General features: G+C 56.9%; 1 protein-coding gene across 4 annotated transcripts; it reads right to left on the bottom strand.

The window, feature by feature from the left end:
• Positions 1 to 766: 766 nt before the first annotated feature.
• RAC2 (Rac family small GTPase 2) lies at positions 767 to 17606 on the bottom strand. Of its 4 annotated transcripts, XR_003791031.1 has the most exons (8): positions 17425 to 17605; positions 15175 to 15246; positions 8207 to 8324; positions 7434 to 7496; positions 6939 to 7098; positions 3554 to 3686; positions 2754 to 2933; positions 767 to 1292 (listed from the first exon to the last, which is right to left on the bottom strand). XR_003791031.1 is itself a non-coding variant. In XM_029204633.1 (7 exons), the coding sequence occupies exons 1-6, from the start codon at positions 17457 to 17459 to the stop codon at positions 3556 to 3558; spliced, it is 579 nt and encodes a 192-aa protein (XP_029060466.1). In that variant the 5' UTR covers positions 17460 to 17605; the 3' UTR covers positions 767 to 1292; positions 3554 to 3555. The 4 variants fall into 4 exon arrangements, 3 of the variants coding, with proteins under 3 accessions (XP_029060466.1, XP_029060465.1, XP_029060467.1); XM_029204633.1 differs by lacking the exon at positions 2754 to 2933; XM_029204632.1 differs by having other exon boundaries at positions 767 to 2933.
• Between the last annotated feature and the right edge of the window lie 2726 nt (positions 17607 to 20332).

Consider the following 20332-nt stretch of genomic DNA (forward strand, 5'->3'; position numbering starts at 1 on the left):
AGCCAATTTGCAAAGCAGAAACGAGTGACTCACCCCATGCTCAGTGAGTTCTGGACACAATGATACAGCAGAAGGAACACAGAGCTGGGAGTCCTAAGACCTCAGTTACAAATGCTGTCAACCAACAGTAACAGAAGGCCTAACAGTGACATAAACAAATAAGTGGTTTCATTTTTGCTCTGTTCCCTTACCAAGGCAGCCACTGGCATTTGTTCAGCTGCTGACCAAAGTTGTGAAGAATCCAGGCTCTTTTTATCTTTCTGCTACTCCATTCTTAGCATGTTAGGTTGTATTTTCATGTTTGTGGCTTCAGGTTCATAAGATGGCTGCTGCAGCTCCAGACTTCTCATCAGTATTCATCAAGGAAGGGGCCAGGGCAATGGTCAGTGTTGGCTGGGTCCCTTATTTTTTTATGGAAGAAAACAAAAACTTTCACTGAAGCTACCTTTCCAGCTGACTTTCACTTATGTCTTGTTAGCCAGAACTGTGCGAACTTGGAACTCCAGCTGCAAAGCAGGCTGGGAACAAGTATTTTTTCTGGGGCTAAATACACTGCTGCTTTGCACAAAACTAGAATCCCGTTAGCAAAGAGGATGGAAGTAGTGGTATCAGGTGGAAAAGTACAGTGTCTGCCTTAGTGAACTGAGCTCTAACTCCTGTGCCTCTGTTTCCTTCTTTGCAAAACAGAGCTGTTAGTACTACATTGGAAGGCTGCTAGGAGAATTAAATGAGATCATATGTGCCGGGTGAAACCACACAATGGTGAGAGGATTTATTTCCTGACTTTATTATTGGTATAAAACAAGGACTGCATCCACTGGGGTAGGCTCAGGGGAAGAGGCACGTGGCAGAGGAGGTGTAAGCGCAGGAGGAGCGAGGGAGGTGGGGTGCAGCCAGGCCTTGGGGCCACCAGGATGGTCCTGAATTTATCTTGAGGCCCCGGAAGAGCAGGAAACAGAAAGAGGCTCTCCTCGACTCTGGCCCACTGAAAGGGGCTTCTCAGGGCTTTTAAACGTTGGATGTTTTAGGGTGTGAGTTCTGACACATACATGTCTGTATCTGTGTCGTGTGTTGGGGGGTGGGGCAGGGGTGTTAGTGGTTTTTTGGTTTGTTTCAGAGAAGTCACTTTAAAAGCATAACGACCTTGTCTGAGCTGAAATTTTAAAAGGCCACGGGATTTCCCCCCTGCACCCCATCCCTTTCAAGAGGGTTGGGCTCTCAGGAGGCCAGTGAGCTGAGATCTTGCATCAGAACTTCAGGACTTACGAGGGGCAGTGGAAGTGGCCGGGAGCCTGGAAGAGCAGAAAATGAAACCCAAATCATTTCACTGGCTGGGAACTGGGGGAACTTCTGTGTCGTCAGGGACAGGGTCTTATATCTCTTTTTTTTTAATCCTTTATTTTAGCTTCTCTAGAGTGTCAGCCCCTGAGGGCAAGAACTTGGGTGTACCGCTGGACCACAGAACAATGCCTGGCACACAGTAGGCGTTCAGTGAATTCGTGCTGAATGGATGGATGACATTTAGATACAGAAGCACAGTCGTCCGCAGGATTGGAAAGTCTGGCATTCGTGAATTAGCAAACACTGAGGTGGGACTGGCTCCATCCTGTACCTTGGTGCTTTAGGGATGAGCTTCGTAAATCCTTACAGCAACCCCATCTCTCTTTTAAAGAAACTTGCCTGTGTTTTGTGCCTGCTGGGTCCGGCATTGCTTCCTTACACTGTTCGGACACTTTCCTGGGACCTCCAGTAGTGGAGACTAGGGGTTTCTGGCTGCTCAACACCCATATTCCCCAATTCTGGCAAAGCTCTCAGTCTCCCTTTGAGCACCAACCCCTCCCTCCACTCTAGTGGGTATGGTTTTGAAAGGGCTGCCTCCGCTCCATGCTCTAGTGTGGCATGTAGTCCAGGCTTGACCAATCAGAACACAGCATTCTCCTGACAAATGTGATTGGTTGAAAAGACCTGAGCTGGTCCAATCAGAGTAAACCTTAATTAGAACTTTGCCGGGGGCAGACACTTGCTCTTTTTTGCTGAACTTGAAACGGGAAGGAAGAAGCCCTTGAGAGTCACCTGCCTAAGAATGAACCAGACATCAGAAGGTACAGGAAAGTGAGCTCTGATGACATCATTTGAGTCCCCTCGATCAAGCTGCACCTGAAGTCATGATATTCCCAAACTTGAATCAGTAAATTTATTTTCTGCTTAAGCAGGTTGAATTGGGTTCCTAGTTGCAATGACAGAAATCCTGACTGGCAGGGTCTGCAAGTTTTAAGACTGTCACAGGTAAATGCAGCTCAGGATCCTGTGAGTGGAGCAGAAAGACGAGAGGTGGCAGGAGTCAGCAGGACCCAGCCTTTTGATTGGCTGGGCAGGTGCCGACAGAGATTTAGAAAATCTGAATGTTTTATGTTGTCCCCAAAAGGAGCACTAAGACCAGAAGAGCAAACTTCTCAGACACTTAATTTAGCTTCAATAGGAGAACCTCAGACAAGCAAGACCGTCAATATTGGAGTAGACTGCCTCACGGGAGAGCAAGAGACCCGTCCCTGAAGGTATATAAGCGGTGGCCGGCAACCATCTGGCCCGAAGTTTCCAGAGGGGATTCGGGTTTTGGGAGGGAGGAGTAAACAGGTAGATGATGCCACGTGGGGCATCTGACCACAGCAACACAGGGTAGCTTATCGGTCCTGGGGCTCCCCTCTGGCCCCTGGGAAGGCAGGAGCATGAGGGGATGGGGACGCAGCACCTACAGATTCACGCTCTTCCCCAGGGGGGGCTCCAGCACAGAGAAGGTGATGAGCCAAGCTCTGCAGCCATCTTGCTAAGAAACGCCACAGGAAGGGGACAGCATGGCCAGCGGGGATGTCCTGGGGCTTTGGGTGGGGGCCCTGCAGGGTCAGAACCATCTGGCTGGGAGGGCTGGGTGTGTCCTGGAAAGGAGACAGGCAGTGGGTGAGAATTTGGGGCCAAGCAGAATCCACAGCCGACTCCCGGCTCTCCTGGCTCACGGCTCATTCCAGCTCCCAGCTTTTGCTCAAGGTTGGCCAAGTCCTCTCCATCCTTCTTGTCCCACCCATCCTGGAAGCCTTGTGGGTGCCTCCAACCCCTACCCATCCCTCTTCTGCCCCAGTAGCCTCATAACTCAGTCTGTCCTACCTCCACCCCTATATGTGGGTGTCAGGTCTCCCCGGCTCAAGCGGCCTCTTCCAAGGGGTAGGGGCTGAGGTATCTTTCTGCCGTGATCCTCCCCGCCCTGCTGCAGGGACGGCAGAGGGGGAGCTCAGTGATACCACGCCTTGCCTCAGGTTACCTGGCATTTTCTGACACTTTGAACCTTCCTTCTGGGAATTGGGCTCACAGAGCAGGACCGGCTCAGGCAAATGGGCAACCTGAAGCCCCTTTGATGGTCCCTCTTCTGTCCCAGCCTAAATGCCACTCCCGATGAAACCTAGGGCCACCGAACAGTGGCTGGACGCCTCCCTCCCAGCCAGAGCCTGCTGTGGGGGGGGCGGGGGGGCGGAGCGTGGGGAGGGGAGGGAGGGGCTCTTACCCCTAGAGGATTCTGCAGGGCCGCTTCTGTGGCCGCGTGGGCTGGGGGCACAGGACAGCCCGGATCGCCTCGTCAAAGACGGTTTTCAGGCCTCTCTGGGTGAGGGCTGAGCACTCCAGGTATTTCACTGAGTCTAGGTTAGGGCAGCAAGAGGGTAGAGGCCTAGGTCAGGGCTGGGCAAAACCCCCTCCCAAGCCATACAACTGCACCGGCTATGGTGGCCACCTGGGCTGTGTCACTCAGAGCAGGGTATTTACCCCTCTGTGCTTCAGTCTCCTCATGTCGGAAAGGGGGAGTTTTACTCAGAGGGAGAGGTTAAGACCCCCCATGAGAGCAGGTCTGTGTCTTTCTTGGACACAAAAGCCCTTAATTTAAGGAAGTATACCTTCCCGGCAAGAAAGGGGCTCAAGCTACGGTGACCAAATTTCTCGGTGCCTCACTTTCTTCTAGAAAATTCCCACATGCCTGCCTCCGTCTTCCCCCGGGAGGCCTGAGGAACCCGTGGCCCGCTCACTAGGACATTCCAAATGTCATCTAGCCAGTCCTTCGCATCTCCCCACTCTACAGATGAGAAAACTGAGGCTCAGAAAAGTCACTTATCCAAAGTCACACACTAGACATTTCCCCTCCCCCAGGGGCAGCTGGGGGCCCTCAGCAAGAGGAATGGGAACTGGGGAGCACCCATTCCCCCACGAGGGGACCAGCCTTCTCCCACGTGACCACTCAGGGCTGGAGCACGGGGCACAGACTGAGGAAGGTAGGCTGAGCCCCACTCCCAGGGGCAGTGGAAGGAACCTGTGAGAGCTCCTGTGTCCATTACAACCCAAGCAGTCTCCCTGAAGTAAGCAACTGAAAAATGCCCTCTGCGAGAGGCCTGGGGGCCGATTTCAGGAAACAGAGAAGGAGAGGGGCAGGAGGGGGGAACTTTGCTCTTGCGTGGGGGGAAGGAAGCAGACCAACGCTGATCAGCACCTGCTCCCTGCCAGGTACTGAGCTGGGCGCTTCCGACAACCCTGTGAAGAAATTCTGTGAGTCCCCACTTCCCAGGTGAGGAGTCAGGCCCGGAAAGGGGATGCCCCGGGGCCAGAGACACACAGCTGGGAGAGGGGAGCCAAGATCTCAGGAGGGGCAGCCCAGGGACGAGGGAAAGAAAGTGTGGGGCAAGGGCAAGGAAACCAAGGCTCAGAGAGGATGTCACTTGTCCTGAGTCACACGCTGGATGTCTCCCTTGCACGTGGGAGCATTGTCCCACCAGGGAGCATGGGCAGTGGTCCCAGGGCTCAGCTGGCAGGTACGGAGCACCCCGAGTTGGGTCTGGGAGTCTCGTCACCATAACCCTCTGTGCCCAGAAGGGTGTCACTGGGCATTTGGCCACTGTCTCCCTGCAAGGGACCGTAGCCAGTGTCCACTTCTTTCTTCCACACCCTCCAGCTTCATCCTCCCTGGCACCTGCCACCCTCCTGCTTCCTGGATCAGTAGTGTCTAGAGAAAGGGTCCTGACTAGAGGCCTGGCCACTCCAGGACCTCAGCCTGCTGTCCCCCCTCTCTGCTCCCCAGTCGCCCACCTGTGGGGGCAGCAGACCACCCTGATCATGACTGAGGGAGCCACGCAGCCCGGATTCAAGTCTCGGCCGTGGCACATCCCGGCTGGGTGGCCTTGAGCTAGTGACTTCTCCCTGAGCCTCAGTTTCCTCCTCTGTAAAGTGGGATGATGAGAGTCCCTCCTTCATAGTTGCTATGACGATGAAGCAGGAGAATGCACAGGCCCAGCACCCAGGAAGCGCTCAATGCTGTGATTAGCAGCTGGGATCAGAGCTGCCCCACAGCTCGTCACCCTGGCCTGGTGGGCAGAGGTAGCTGCTGCCCTCATTAGCCTGCAGGCCCCCCGGGTCTCCCCCTTGGCCTGGGCTCGTCCGAGGCAAGTTCAAAGTCACTAGTCACTGCCCCTGGCCACCCCCAGCTGGTATTGGCTCCAAGATGGATTGGCTAGAGGCCAAGGCAGGAACCCCAACTCATCTCCTCATGAAGGAGAAAGGATCTTTAGGGAGTGTTTAGGCTGGCTAGTACGGATGGGGAAACTGAGGTCCAGAGAGGGGGAGCCACCGGCCCAAGGTCACACAGACAGTCATTGCCAGGACCAGAATCCAGGCTTCCAGGCCCCATCTTATTCCAAAGCTTGTGCTTTAAGAAGGACGGGGTCGGACACAGGCTGGAGAGTCACTGTCTTGGGTGGAAGGAGTCCGGGGGGACAGGCTGTTTAGAAAGAAGAGAAGGCAGGGGTGCAACCCCCAATATTCACGAGGAAAGACCAGAGGGCCTGAGAGCCAGAGCCCCTAGGATGGGACAAAGGACCCAGGGTTTAAGTGGCAGCGGAGGCCCCTGGGAAAGACGGCCATGTCACTGGGCTAGTCACATGAAGGAGGGGGTGACGGCTGTGGTTTCTCTTCCTGTGAAGAGATGTGAGTCCCCAGGGCCCTCCCAGTTCCGGCGGAAGGAAGAGTGGTAGGGCTGAGGGAGGGATGGGTTGCAGCAGGCCCCACCAATTCAGGGGCCAAACCCTGGGTCTGCCGGACCCTGTGGTGACGCAGAGCACCCTGGGCAGCTGGGCCACTTCTCATAGTGGCCAAACCCCACTGGTGGTCCCAGGCTCTTGGGCAAGTACCCTGTCCCCAGGCAAAGGACAGCAGACCTGGACACCACGGAAGAGGCCAGACCCATCGGTCATCACCTCCCTGGTGCAGGCAGCCCTGAGCCACCACGAGGAGGCCCCCAAGCCATCGGTTTGTGGTCCTGTGTTCAAATCCTGGTTCTGCCACCTACCAGCTGCGTGACCCTGAGAAGTCACTTCTCTGGCCCAGTGGCCGGGAGGCAAAGGGGAGTTGGGCTGAGAAGCCAGGAGGGTGAGGAATGGGGGGTGAGAAGGATGCAGAGGGAAAGACGTCACCCTTCAAACCCAAGCAGAAGCACCACCTCCAGGAAGCCTTCCCGGAAAACCCAAGCTTGACTTGGCTGCTCGTCCTCTGAGAAACCACAGCACACCCCACTCCATCCCTGCTTCTGTCTGTCCAAATGCACTTATTTCAATGTCTGTTTATGGATTATACTAATACTATAATAACAATTAACACAAAGTGCTTCCCACATGCAGTGCTGCTCTAGGAGCTCATGGGCGTGAATTCATCTAATTCTCCCAACCACCCAGAGCTACTACTGTTGCCACGGTTCACTGAGGAGGAAACACAGGCCCAGAGAGGCTAAGTGACTCGTCCAGGGTCACACAGCTAGTACACGGCACACCCAGGGTGGAATCGCACAGCCTGGCCCTGGACGCTATGTTTCCAATCCCCCTGCACCCAGCTCCCCTGTCTGAGCCCGAGCCCTGTACCGATCTCCTTGGCCAGCGCCAGGCCCTGCGGGTAAGTAACGGGTGCCAGCTTCTTCTCCTTCAGCTTCTCGATGGTGTCCTTGTCGTCCCGCAAGTCCAGCTTGGTGCCCACCAGGATGATGGGCGTGCTGGGGCAGTGATGCCGCACCTCCGGGAACCACTGGGCCGGTGGGTGGGGGCAGGAGGTTGTGCAGGGGGTAGGGGGAGAAGAGGGGCACCAAGTCGGGAGGAGATAATAGGGGGTCATGAGGGTGTGTGGGGAGGAGAGAGGACAGGTTAGAGAGTAAAGCTAACTATCACAGCCCCCTCTGAGACCCCCTCTGAGTCTCACCCCCAGTGCCCCCTGCCAGCCCTGGGTGGCACTAGGGACCCTCTCTGCCCACATCCTCTGCGGCCCCAGGGGCAGGCCAGAGTCAGTGGTCCCTCCGTCCCATGCTCCCCTCCCTCAGGGTCACCTGCCCCATCCCCCCAGGACCCCCGCTCCATGCCGCTCACCTTGGCCCGGACATTCTCATAGGAGGCTGGGCTGACAAGGGAGAAGCAGATGAGGAAGACGTCCTGAGAGGTCAGACAAGGGTTACTCATGAGGGGAGGCCTGGAGGCATCCCACCTGGGCTCTCCCACACCTGGGCAGCCACTGAGGGCGGGAGCGCCCAGGGGATGCTGGGCGCTTAGATCCGGCAGAGTAGGGATTCCCTTCCCACCTCTACACCAGGCTGCTGCTTGTTTATCCAACGCTTCCTAACGGCCCGAGCCTGTCCTAAGTGGCTAATCTTCACACAACACTGTAGTGGTGCTGCTGCTACCCCATTCCACAGATGGGGAAAGTGAGGCTTACAAGGATGAAAGCATTTGCCATCTGGAACTCCAGAATCCATGCTCCCCACCAGGCACTCACTACCTACCCCCAACCCGCCATCTGGTCACCAGCCCCAGCGCTTTCCTTGCCACCCTGGAGAGAGAGCCCAGCAACCACACAGCCACCTGCAGATGTGCCCCCATCACTCCTCCCCTCCCCTAGCACCCCCAGAGCTGGCCATCCTGAGCTCCCATTGGTCCAGAGTCTGCCTGCCCCACCCACTGAGAACCAGGTGGTGCCACAGCCCAAGAGGCAGAGGGGCTGGGAAGACAGAGGGCACGGTAATGACAGGGGCCTGATGGAGGGCGGGGACTCCTCGAGCTGGGCCTTAAGGGGAGGGTCAGGGCTCAGCAGGCAGAGGCAAGAGGGATGCAAAGCCCAGGACCACGAGGAGGGCTGGGCAGCATACCGTCTGCGGGTAGGAGAGCGGCCGGAGGCGGTCGTAGTCCTCCTGCCCTGCCGTGTCCCACAGCCCCAGGTTCACGGGCTTGCTGTCCACCATCACGTTGGCTGAATAGTTGTCGAACCTGTGGGAACAGGTAAGATAGAAGGGCCAGTCTCCAGCCCCAGAGTCTAGGGACTTGCAGTCCATGGTTCCATGGCAGAGGCCAAGACCCAGAGAGGAGCTACAACAGGACCAAAGTCACAAAGCTCTACGCAGTTGGGTTTTATTTTTTATTTTTCTTAAATACTGATCTATTACATAAGAAATTTTAAACGCAGGTAAGCATAAAGAGGAAAACATTGTCTCTACTGTTTTTCTGCCCTTCCCTACCCTTTGGAGAGACGATTTTTCGAGGCTGCATAACATTCTCTCCAAGGCATGATCAGAATAAACTTTACCCACCTCCTAGGCTGGACGCTGTGGCTAGTCACCCAATATTTGTTGAATGAGTGTTCATTCCCATCTTAGGTTGGGTCCCCCCAGAAGCAAACCCCGAGATGAGGGAGCGGCACCAGCGGTTTATTTGGGAAGTGACTCCAGGCAGCCGAGGGGAAGGGACAGCAGCCGTTGAGCTGTTACTGCGCGGGAACCGGGGCTCCGTCTGGCTGGGGCCACTGGGCTCAGGGCATCCCCCAGAGGAGGCAGGGAGCTGGGGTATTTAACCACCTTCTCCATCTCCCATTGGCAGAGGGAAGTCCTTGGGTGTTAATTCCCTGGCCTTCCCGCCCACCCCTAGTGCACACCAAAAACTCAGTTACTGGAGATTTCAGGAAAGGCCACTGGCGCACACTGGAGAGGCACATGTTGAAGGAATAGGGTGGGGCAGAGGCTAACATCTCCCTGCCAACACCAGAGAGGCCTCCAGGGCAATCGCACAAGCTCGCACTGTGGGGAAACGTCCCAGACACCTCCCTCCCTGTCCCCGACCTGGAAGGAGCTTGTCGTCCCCTCTCTCAGGCAACTGCTTTGCCTTGACTATGAACTGGTTTTAGTGTGTCTCTGTCCCGCCATGGGCTGTGGGCTCCGTGAGGGCGGGGCCCATGTCAGTTTCATCTCTGAAGACTCAGGACTGGCACCTAGTGAGCGCAGGTGGAACAGAGTTAAACCAAACTGAACTGAAGCCCTTGGGATGCCACCCCCTCCACGAAGCCCTCCCAGAACACGGCTCAGTGACAGCCTGTAGAAGCCGTAATGCTTCAGAGCAACTCCAAAGACATCTGTCCTGTGACAGGCAACCCCCCCCACCAAAAAGTGGGTAACCTGACATGTTTAACACCCCATGCTTGTCCAGCCTTAAGTTCCGCAGATGGCCCTGCTCCCTCCTGCCTGGAAAGTTCCTGCAAACGCCCCTCCCCTGGCTCCCCACTCTTCTTCTTTCCTGGTGCTGGGCTGACTCTTACTCATCCTCCCTCCAGTCCCATTTCAAGGTCACCTCCAGGAAGCCTTTCCCGAGCCCCAGCCAGGTCGGGGCCCCCACCCCGTCCCAACTCAGTAATCTGTGGTGAACTTAGCACCCAAACAGCAGACATCAAGCCTGGCTCGTTCCTCACTGCACCAAGGCCAGCATCGCACTTGGTGCGTAGTAGGTGCCCTGTGGACCTACTCTTGGTGCCACCCATACCCTAGTGGGGTTTCAGGCAGGAGGCGCTGTTCAGGGAGACATCGCCGGGCATGATGGGGAAAGAAGTGCCCATGCGTTCGTTCTTCGGCTTCTGCCAGAAACACTCCTTTGGGAGGAGCTCAGGATGCAGGGACACTCTTTCCTTTACTGTCCAGCCTGAAATTCTGACACCCAAAATCCCCCAAGATTCCTTGAGCCAAAGGCATCTGTCTTCTCTGAGCCAACTCCAGGGTCTCAGGGGCCGTGGCAACGGGGAAAGAGCTGGTTCCTGGGACTTGTAGCAGCACCAAACACCTGCTCTGGGGCTGGTCAGAGGGTTAGAGACCTTCAAACATTAGGTCTTGAAGTCCCAAGTGACCCAAGATAAAAGAACCTCAAGTTCTTGCCATTAGACAGTTGAGGAAACCGAGGCCCCAAGAGGTCAAATAACTCTTCCAAGGCCAACCAGCTCACAAGCATAGGAGCTAGGATTTGAACCTGGCTCCCTCTGTACACTCATTTGTGAGCGAGAGAGTGGACAAATGCACTGCAGCAGGGTTGATTCGCCCGGGGATAGCCACCCAGAGGTGGGAGGGAACAGTAAGTTCCTTGTGAAGCCTTGTCCTGGTTGTGTGACCCTGGGTGAGTAACCCAGCTTCTCTGAGCCTCACTTTCTTCATTGTGAGAAAAGCCCTATCTCTTGGGGCCATTAGGAAGATCCAGGGACAGAGGATATTCAAGCCACCTCATGGGGAGATGCTGAGGAGCTGGACAGTCTCATCCATAAACGTCACCGGCCCCCCACAGAGGGCCAGCTGCCAGACCCTGAGGGATCACTGCAGGGACAAAATGATCCACAACTCCCGGGGTCCCCTACTTCAGAGACCCACAGGCAACCAGGACCAGAGGAACCTTATACCACCACTGCGGCCAACCCTCACTCCCATTTACCAGATGAGGAAACTGAGGCTCACAGACAGGAAGGGACTTGCCCAAGATCTCGCAGTCAGTTGGGGGCAGAGCCAGAACTAGATCCTGTTACCCAATTCAGAAAAGCTCATGGCGTAAGCATCACTGCGACTTCATGGCTGGAGACTCAGCAGAGTTTGAGCTGGGGTCTGGGGGCTGACTGGGAGCTGTGGAGAGGACAGGGAGCTCACGCTGGCTGGGCACCCAGGGGTGCCAAGTGCTGTTCCAGGCCCTTCATACTTAGATCGTTTCAGTGAGCCCAGGAAGTGGATTCTACCATGGTGCCCATTTTACACAGCAGGAAACTGAGTCAAAGCCCGAGAGTGACATGCCCATGGTCACACGGCTGGAGTGCTTTCACCCAGAGTCTGTGTGGCTTCTTTCTGCACCCCCAGGGCTGCAGGCCCGGCCCTGACCCCAGCATGGAGTGGAGGAGGGGTATGGGGGGCAGGTGAAAGGGGGCTCAGCGCCGGGCATCACCTGACCACCACCCAAGCTTCCAGGGGAAAGAAAGTGGACTCACAGAACACAGAGACCACGGGGCATGCATGGCTGTGACTTGGGGACCAGGGAGGATTGATAGGTCAGGTGGGGCATGGACCACTGCTGAATTTGGGGCGTGGTCCTCCAGGCAATGGGGAGCCACCGAGGGGCTTCACCAGGCAGGGGTTACATGATCAGCTTTGCATTTGGAAAAGGCCCTCTTGGCCACTGGGTGGAAAAGTCTTGGAGAAGGGTCAGAGGGGAAGCTGGGAGACGGAGCCACCGGTGAGAGAGGTGGGTGGTTGGAGGAGATGGGGGAGCGGAGAGGTGTCCCAGGTGGGATGCAAGGGGACAGAGGGCGTGTATGAGCAATGGGGAGGCTTGAGCCAGCAGGACACGGTGAGGGAATAACTCGCTCGGTGGCAAGAGTATGGGGCGAGGGGGAGGTGCGAGGCCAGGCCGGAAAGCTTGGTACGTCCACTAGGGAGGCTGCACGTCATCCTGTCCATGGGAATCTGGGCTGGATTTGCCAGTTTACAAAGGAAGGTGAAAACCAAGTACTGGCCCCTCCGACCTAAATTAACCACCTGTGTTCTTCCTTCCCAGAGACAAGCCCCCACAGAGCTGAGCCCCCTGCTGGTGGCTGAGTTCCAGCACCTTCTCAGGACAGGCTGCAACATGCCCTCCCTGCCTGCCAGGCTGGCCCTGTCACTACAGAGCACCAGCCGCGTGCTCATCTCTGTTCTAGAAGCTGGTCTAGTGCCGCGGTCCCCAACCTTTTTGGCACCATGTCTTCTTTCATGGAAGACAATTTTTCCATGGAATGCGCGAGGCGGGGGCGGGGGAGGAGGGGGGGAAGGGGGGCTGCTTGTCCAGGCGGTAATGCGAGCGATGGGAGCGATGGGAGCCACAGATGAAGCTTCGCTCGCTCACCTCCTACTGTGCTGCCGGGTTCCTAACAGGCCGTGGCCCAGAGGTTGGGGACCCCTGGTCTAGTGAACTAGACAGACCAGGGCCCTGTCCTCATGGAGCTTCCATCACAGCAGGAGAAGTCAGATGGGGAAGGGCTGCGAAGAATGTCAAGCAGGGTGGAGAGATGGAGGGGGCCTGGGCGGAGGGAGGGGCTGCTTTAGACAGTGTGTCAGGGAGGGGATACCTCGGCCGGGACCTGAGTGATGGAAGTGGTGAGTGCAGAAGCCTGGGGGAGGCTGGTGTGTCTGGTCCCCGAGGACCAGAATGGAGTAAGAGGTGGGTTTTAAGGGAGGAATTTAGGCCGAGGTGTGGCTCCCTCTAATTTTCGCTTTTGAAAGCTCACCTGGGCTTCCATTTGAGAATGGTCATAAGGAGAGGGGAAAGGGGAGAACCCCTAGGTCACAGGTACCTGAGAGCAGGGTCTTCCTGCCTTGTCTTTGTATCCCCAACCCCCAGCACAGGGCCATCCACAGAGCAGGCTTCGGTCTCCCCATCTGTGAGACAGGGCTTTGACCCTGAGCTCTTATCCCCCAACCCGCAGGCAGCAAGTTCAGCTCAGCTCTCTCGCTTATCTGATCTGGTCCACTGGCACCTGCCTCCGGCCCCAGCAAACCCTACCACCCCCAGCCCCAGAGCTCTCTTGACCTCTATCTCTGTGCCAGATGTCTCAGGCTACCTGTTTTCCCCAACTCTGCTCTCCCCGGCTGTCCCCACCCTCCACTGTCAAGGGCTCAGGGTGGCTTATTTTCCCCTCCCTGTCACAGGGGTGCGAGCACTGTAGCAGGAGCCCCTCTGGGGGCTTGTCCAGAGCCGAGTAACTCCATATGGAAGACAAAGAGTGTGGGATGCAGGCCTGGCTACACACCTGGCAGGTCCAGCACAAAATGAAAATGCAGGGACCCTTGTTCAAACATTAAGAATTTCAGGATGGGGCATCTGAGCATTAAACCAAGTGCAGGACCCACCCGAGTGTGTGCCTGCCTAGATGGCTCACCCAGGAGCCGGCCCTGCTCTCTGACCCAACCCCTCAGAGTCCTGGGAAGGTAAACCTTGTCTGGTCCATTCTGTCTGTCCTTCCACAAGGTTGTCCAGGACAACCGAATCCACTCGGGGCCTCCAGGGGCCAGTCTCTCCGGGCTGCTGAGCACCATTGGCCCTACCTCGGTCTCTGCTGGTCCCACCATCTTGCACCAGAGGACTCGCCTCCCACCTCCCTGCACGGGGAAGGCCCCCAGGCAATGAGCTTGGCACGTCCCAGCCCTGCCCCTCCTCTTATAGAAAGGGAAAACTGAGGCTCACCGAGGGGAAGCAATTGGTCTAAGATCTTTGAGCAAGTGGGCCCTCCAGCCCAGCTGCAACAGGCAGAGACAGGACACAGGTAGCGCCAGCACCGTCCTGGGGAGACTGGCCTTCTGCAGGAGCTGCCTTCCCCGATTCTGCACCTGCCTTCCCGCTCAGGGCTAGAGCCAGCCCTCCCTCAGCACCAGAAGGCATTTGGTGATTGGTGGTGAGCGTGCAGGTAAGGGCCAATGCGGAGAGGGTCACTGGCGCCATAGCGGGAGTTGCGAAATGAACCGGGGCAGAAATCAGTTTTCCAGGCTTCCTACCCAGGTTTCTCTGCCCTCTCCTTGCTGCCGTCCTCCTGCCCGGGCTGGGGTTCCTGAGGCAACTGGAGCCTCGGCCAGTGTCCCAGGGAGACATATCAGTAGAGGGAGACCAGCCCACCTGGTGACCCTGCGGGACAGGCCCCTTAGCTGCTGTGAGCCTCAGCTTCCCCCGCAGGCACCCTGGGGCTAGAATAATAGCCACCTCCTTCCATGAGCATCAAATGAGATCACACATGTGTGACATTTCGTCCGCGGACCAGGACACAGTAGGCCCTTGATAGATGGTAGCAGTGATCCATCCTCCTAGGGCCTCTCCGTGAAGTTCAATTCAGGTCGACTCAAAACAGATATATCGTGTCTAAGGCGATGTGTAGACTGCACTGTGCATAAGACACTCTCCTAAGACAACGGGGAGACCCAGAAAGAACTGGACGTGGCCCCCTGCCCTCCGTAGGCTCGTGATCGTGGGAAAGATCAGACAAAATCTCTCTGGGGAGTGAGAGACACTTTCAGGCTAGATCAGAAAGGCTTCCTGGGGGAGCAGACACTGGAGCTGGCCTGGAGGTCTTAGACATGTGGACGTGGGAAGGAAAAGCAGTCCAGGAAGAGGGAGCAGCTGGAGCAAAGGCCCTGAGGTGGAAATGCCCAGGGAGTGCTTGGTGACCAGGGGCGGGAAGCAGACGGGACAAGAAGCAAAGTACTGGGCTATGAAGCCAGAAAGGAAGGTGGGAGAAGGCCACACAGAGCCTTGGATGCTGTGCTATGGAGTTGGGGGGCTGTCCTGAGAGGGATGGGACCACCGAGCATCGGTGAGAGGGGGCCGATGCTTCCCATTCACCCCACATACTCCTACATACCTGTGCGTCAGGTGACAGCCCTGCCACCACATCCAACACGAGGGCAGGCCTCCAGGTGGCACTGCCCTCTCCCCCGGCACGCACGTGGGCCCTGATGTCTCTGACCTCCCGGTGTCAAGGCCCTCCACGACTCGCCCCAGCCCCTCTTCCACCCTGCTTTTGCTCACGCCAGCCCTCCGCATCTCCCTGCTGGAAGGCCACCTGCTCCCTGGCACACCTTCTGCACCTCCCCACCCCGCGGCAGCCTCTCTCCCCTCTGGGAGCCCTCGGCACTCATCCCGGCGCTGGTTGCTGCCTCCCCGGCTGAACCAGTGGGCAGCTCTGGCAGGCAGAGACTGGCTGGAGGCTGACTTTCAGGCTCACAGGATGTGCCTGAAAAGGGGGTGGGCTTGGTGATGCGTGTCTCCCCAGCCTCCGAGCGCCCCGCCCACGCACAGAACTCACACGGTGGGGATGTACTCTCCCGGGAAGGCGTTGGTGGTGTAGCTAATGAGCAGGCACGTCTTGCCCACGGCTCTGAAAGACAGGAAGTTCGAGAGGACAGTGGTCATGGGCCCTGCCCGAGACTCAGGGAGGTTTCTCAGCACCTGCCCAGTCCCCTAGCCCAGCCCTCAGAGAAGACCCAGGCCCACCCCTCTGGGCATCAGTGTCCCCGTCTGAGAATCCCTGTATCAGCATTCTCACACCTAAGAGTCATCTGGGGTGTGTGTTAAAGGACAGACTTCAAGGTCCTACCCCAGAGATCCTGAATCAGGGGTGTGGGCTGGATCTGGGAATTTGTATTGTGACAGGCTTCCCCAGGTGACAATGATGTGAGACAGAGGGTTAAGAGCAGGGGGTCCCCAGGAGGCCCCTGGTACCTGTCCAGGGCTCTGCCATCACTCCCCTGGGATCCAGATCCCAGCTTCATCACCTACCTAGTGGTAGCATGAACTTAGGCAAGTCACTTAACCTCCCTATGCCTCAGTTTCCCCATCCAGAAAATAGGGATAAGATGAGTTCATCTCATAGGATGGACCGAGAGGTAAATTAGACGAAGCCGGTGAAAGAACTGAGCACAGTCCTGGCACGGAGTAGCAGCAGCAAATACTGGGGAAAGCCTGACCCTCCTCTTTCCCTCCCACCTCACCATGGCTGTTAAGAGCATGGAGTTTAGGAATCAGAGAGACCAGGATTCAAATCCCATGAGGTCTTGGGCAAATGACAACTTCTTTGAGCTTCAGTTTTCCCAACTGTAAAATGGGTCTAATATTAGGGTTGGTGGGAGGATAAAACAGAGGAGTGTGACTAAGCCCAGGGCCTGCACATAGTAAGTACTAAGTTAGTAGTGATCGCCATTACTCGGGCAGTCTTCGCCCTCAGTCTGCTGGGCTGGGAGGGGGCAGGAGGCACAGATAGCCCTGGGCCTTCCCCTGCCCAACTTGGTTTCGTCACTTCCTGCTCAGAGGAGACCGGCTGCCCTCTTCTCCCCACCCCCTGCCCCGGGCCTGCCAACAAGGTAACTCTAAGCGACTGGAACATTGCCCTTGGCTTCCGCCCTCCCCTCCTCAGATCAGATATAAAGCAGAAGTGAACAGGGCTGGACAGGCGGGCAGATAACATGCATCAGAATCAGCGGAGGGCTGCCTGATAAACCAGCCCACCCCAGGCCAGGAAAATCGAGTCTCTTAAGGCCTCAGGCTGCCCCTCAGTAGGATGGGAGGGTTGGATAAGAGGCCTGCCCAGCCAGACCAGCGGGAACGTGTCGGGGTTGGACCTACAGAAAACCCCAGGCGGTACCTGCGGGCTGGACCCTAAGACAGTGCTGCTGGCAGGCACGAGAGACGGGCACATCAAAGCTGTCATTTTACAGATGAGGAAACTGAGGCCCGTAGCGGGACATGACAACCTGAGGTCGCTGAGATGTAACAGCTGAGAAGTCGCCCTGGCCCCCACTGGCCCCCAGTCACGCCCCTCCCCCCTCCTCCTCCTCCCGCAGCTGTCTCTCACTTCCCTCCCCCTTCCTCCTCCTCCCACAGCTCTGTCTCTCACGCCCCTCCCCCTTCCTCCTCCTCCCGCAGCTGTCTCTCACGCCCCTCCCCCCCTGCTCCTCACCCGCAGCCCCCCGCGCAAGCTCCCAAGCTCCCCAGCCGCGCAGGCTGAGGCTCAGGAGGCCGGCTTCAGCAAACACACTTACGTGCAGGACAACCAGTCAAAATATCTCCAGGGACCCCACATCAACCCTGCGGGCATGGGCCTCTTTCCAGATGGCCAAGCTGAGGTTCTGAGAGGCTCTGTGACTTGCCCAAGACCACACAGCAGCGCAAGCCTGTGACTAGAGCCCAGGTCAGCCTGGGGACCCACCTCCCCCCAGCCCGAGCCGGCATCCACAGAATCGAAGCCTGAGGGCCCATGGGAGACCAGCCTCAGCTCTCAGGGTGCAGGCGAGGGGCCCCAGGCATCCCCAACCCTGGTCCTGTACTCTCCACCCAGGCAGCTTCCGGGGTGAGGTGGGCAGACAGAGTGGAGCTATCCTCAGCCCACCCCTGGGGTTCCCTCTGGGCCCTGGGAGAAGAAGGGAGCCGTTCCTCCGGCGGCCTCCCAGGGACCCCTCCATCTGCAGGGCAGGGGGCTTCCTCAGGGGTGCCAGGGCGGGTGGGGGGGGCCAGGGCTACCCCGGGACGGAGCCATCAGCAAGTCCAGCCGGGTACCTACCCATCTCCCACCACCACACACTTTATGGCCTGCATCGTGTCCGAGGCCTGGAGGGCGGTGGTGCTGACAGCTCAGGGCCCGGAGCGCTTCTGCAGACACAGGGGTATGGAGAGCCGGAGAGGCACCCTGAGCAAGGAGCAGCAGCGGCGGGACAGGAGGCAGGAGGAAGCGGAAGGGGAACTTACCCAAGCTGCTGCCCCCACGGCCGTTTGCAGAAGGCGGAGCGTGCGGTCTGGCCGAACAGCTCAAGGGTGGGGTGGCCCTCAGGGGCTGGGCTGGGCCCCTGCCAGGCATCCCTGCTCCGGGACACCAGCAGGAGACCTGGGCACCCTCTGGGCTGGAGACTCACTTCCACAGGCAGGGCCAGAGCTGTTCTCCAAGAACCTGCGGCTCCTAAGAATGTAGTTCACCTCGTTTCTGGTCAATACGCATTTAATGAGCGCCTACTGTGTGCCAGGCACAGGATCGGGTACTGGTGAGTCTAGGATGTGAGTGGGAAGATACGGCTTCATCACAGGTGTCCATAAAACAAGGCAGGAAGTGATGGGGCCACGGAGGGTTGACAGGGAGGGGACCTCAGAGTTACACAGAGGGCGAGCCAGGGCCTTCGAGGTGGCACTTGAAAGCTAGTGTCATAGACAGGGCTCTCCAGAGGGGAAGACATGGATGCTCCCCAAGCGGGGGCCATTGTGGGACGCCCTGAGTGTGAAACGATGGGAGAGATATGGGGGGCGGATATGATGGGGCAGGAAGGGAGGTGGGGATCAGCTGACAGAGAAGGGGAAACGTCAAGGGAAGTGATGGGCAGTGCCCCACGCCAGCCAGGCCCGGTGCTGGAGGCAGCCCTGGGGGACCGGGGGACTGGGTGCGCTGGCTCAGGAGCCGTGGCCCGTTTGAACAATGCTGAGACAGAAGGTCTTAGAAGCCAGTTGACTCACTAGGATCGCCCAGCCTGAACTCAAACCCAGGGCCAGGGGGCTCCAAACTCTTCTGTCACCCCGGCTGCTGTCTGGGGGACAAAGCCTGAGATCTGCAGTGGGTGGGGAGGGCGAGTGCGCCCCCTCAGCCTCAAGGAACCTCGGGATCCGAGCAGCAGTGGATCTCCGCAGCGGACTTCACGTTCACTCCTCTCTGCCACCGCTCCCCCTGCCCAGCACCCCTCCGGCTGCAGGGACAAGGGGCAGGAGGGGATGCGCAAAGCCACTCGTCACCCACCCCGGGTGGGGCACTCAGGTCAAACCGGGAAACCAGCCAGAGAATTTGGAGTGCCAGGTGCTGGGCAGCCAGCGCCACTCCCACTCTATCCCCCCAACCCCCCCCCCCCCCACCCCCGTCACTCCAGCACCTGGATCTGAACCTTCCCAGACCTTCCACACAAGTTACAAGGTTCCCAAAGACAGCTTCTGCCAAAAGGGAAATGCTACCTCCCCTAGGACCTGCTCCAAAAACTTGGCCAGCCAATGAGTAAAACCTGCCAACCAACTTCGACGTCTTCGCTCTGTGCTTTGCATGGGCTGAGCTGAGACAGTGGAAAGCACTTCACGGCGCCCAGCCGGGGTCAGGAAGGCCAAGCATCCCCCCATGACCCAGCCTGGGCACCTCACAGGCCACCTAAGGACTTTGTTCTGACTACTCCCCCAAATCCACATTCTTTTCCCAACCGCTGCAATCCCGATCCCATAGGAAAACCTCTGTGTTAATCTAACAAAAACAGTGTACTAGGTGCAATGTGGGATCCTGGAACAAGAAAAAAAAAAAAAATTAATGGAAAAAGTAGTAAAATACAGGACAAATCTGAAATTAGATAATACTATTGTACCAAGGTTAATTTCTTAGTTTCGACAAATGCACTGTGGTTATGTAAATGCTGTGAACGTAAGGGGAAACCGGGTGAAGGATATGGTGAATTCTCTTACTGTCCTTGCAATTTTTCTGTACGTCTAAAATTATTCCAAAATAAAATGTTTATTTAAAAAAGAAAAAAAGAAAAGAAAAAAGAATAATGCACCTCTTTGGGAAGACACAGCCAATGAGTATGGTCATGTGACTCGGAAAGAGCTATATGTATTGGGTTTTATCCCCCATTTGTCCCCTGGGGTGGAGCTTCCTTGTGCAGTAAACAACCTACTCAACCATACATGGCCATGACAGCACTAAAATTGCACCTGCCCTCCATCCTGAGAAAGCCGCTTCTCCAGGACAACCCAAGCAAAATTCTTCCGAAATTAGGTCCACTCGACTCCCTCCTTCATGCCACGTGCACCCATTATACACCACTTGAATACCTGGCTCTGGGCTTGGTACTGCTGTGGATACAAAACAAGGAAGACAAGAAGTTGCCCCTGAAGAACTTGTGACCTGCAATGAGAGTGACTCAGGGACCTTGAGATGGCCCCGATCTGCCGGTGGCTCTGGGGCTGTGAGGATAGGCCAGGGCTGGCAGGGGAACAAGATAGGGAGTGAGGCAGCCTGGACCACAGCCACCAGGTGTCTGCGAGGCTAGAAGGGCAGTGGCAGTCTCTGCGTGCTTCCAGCGCAGCAACCACTGCTCTAAGCCCAGGCTGGTGGTGGCTCTATTGTTCCCCCACTTTACAGATGAGAAAACCGAGGCCCAGAGAAGTTCATGAATCTGCCCCAGATGACGCGGCACACTTGTAACCACTACACTGGAAGTGAACGTAGGTCTCCTTGTCCAATACTCTCATTTTACAGATGGGGAAACTGAGGCTCTTGTGCATGAGACCAAGGCCAAGATGCAGCAGCCCCAGCCTCCTGTCCAGGCCTCTTCACCTTTTCTTTTTCTTTTTCTTTTTTGTTTTTAAATATCTATATTGAGACATAGTTTGCGTATAATAAATGAATCCATTTAAAGTGTACAATTCCATTCATTTTCAGAGATACATACACC

Source organism: Monodon monoceros, unplaced genomic scaffold, assembly GCF_005190385.1.
Source record: "Monodon monoceros isolate NGI ecotype Baffin Bay Population unplaced genomic scaffold, NGI_Narwhal_1 Super_Scaffold_6, whole genome shotgun sequence".
Lineage (NCBI taxonomy): Eukaryota > Metazoa > Chordata > Mammalia > Artiodactyla > Monodontidae > Monodon > Monodon monoceros.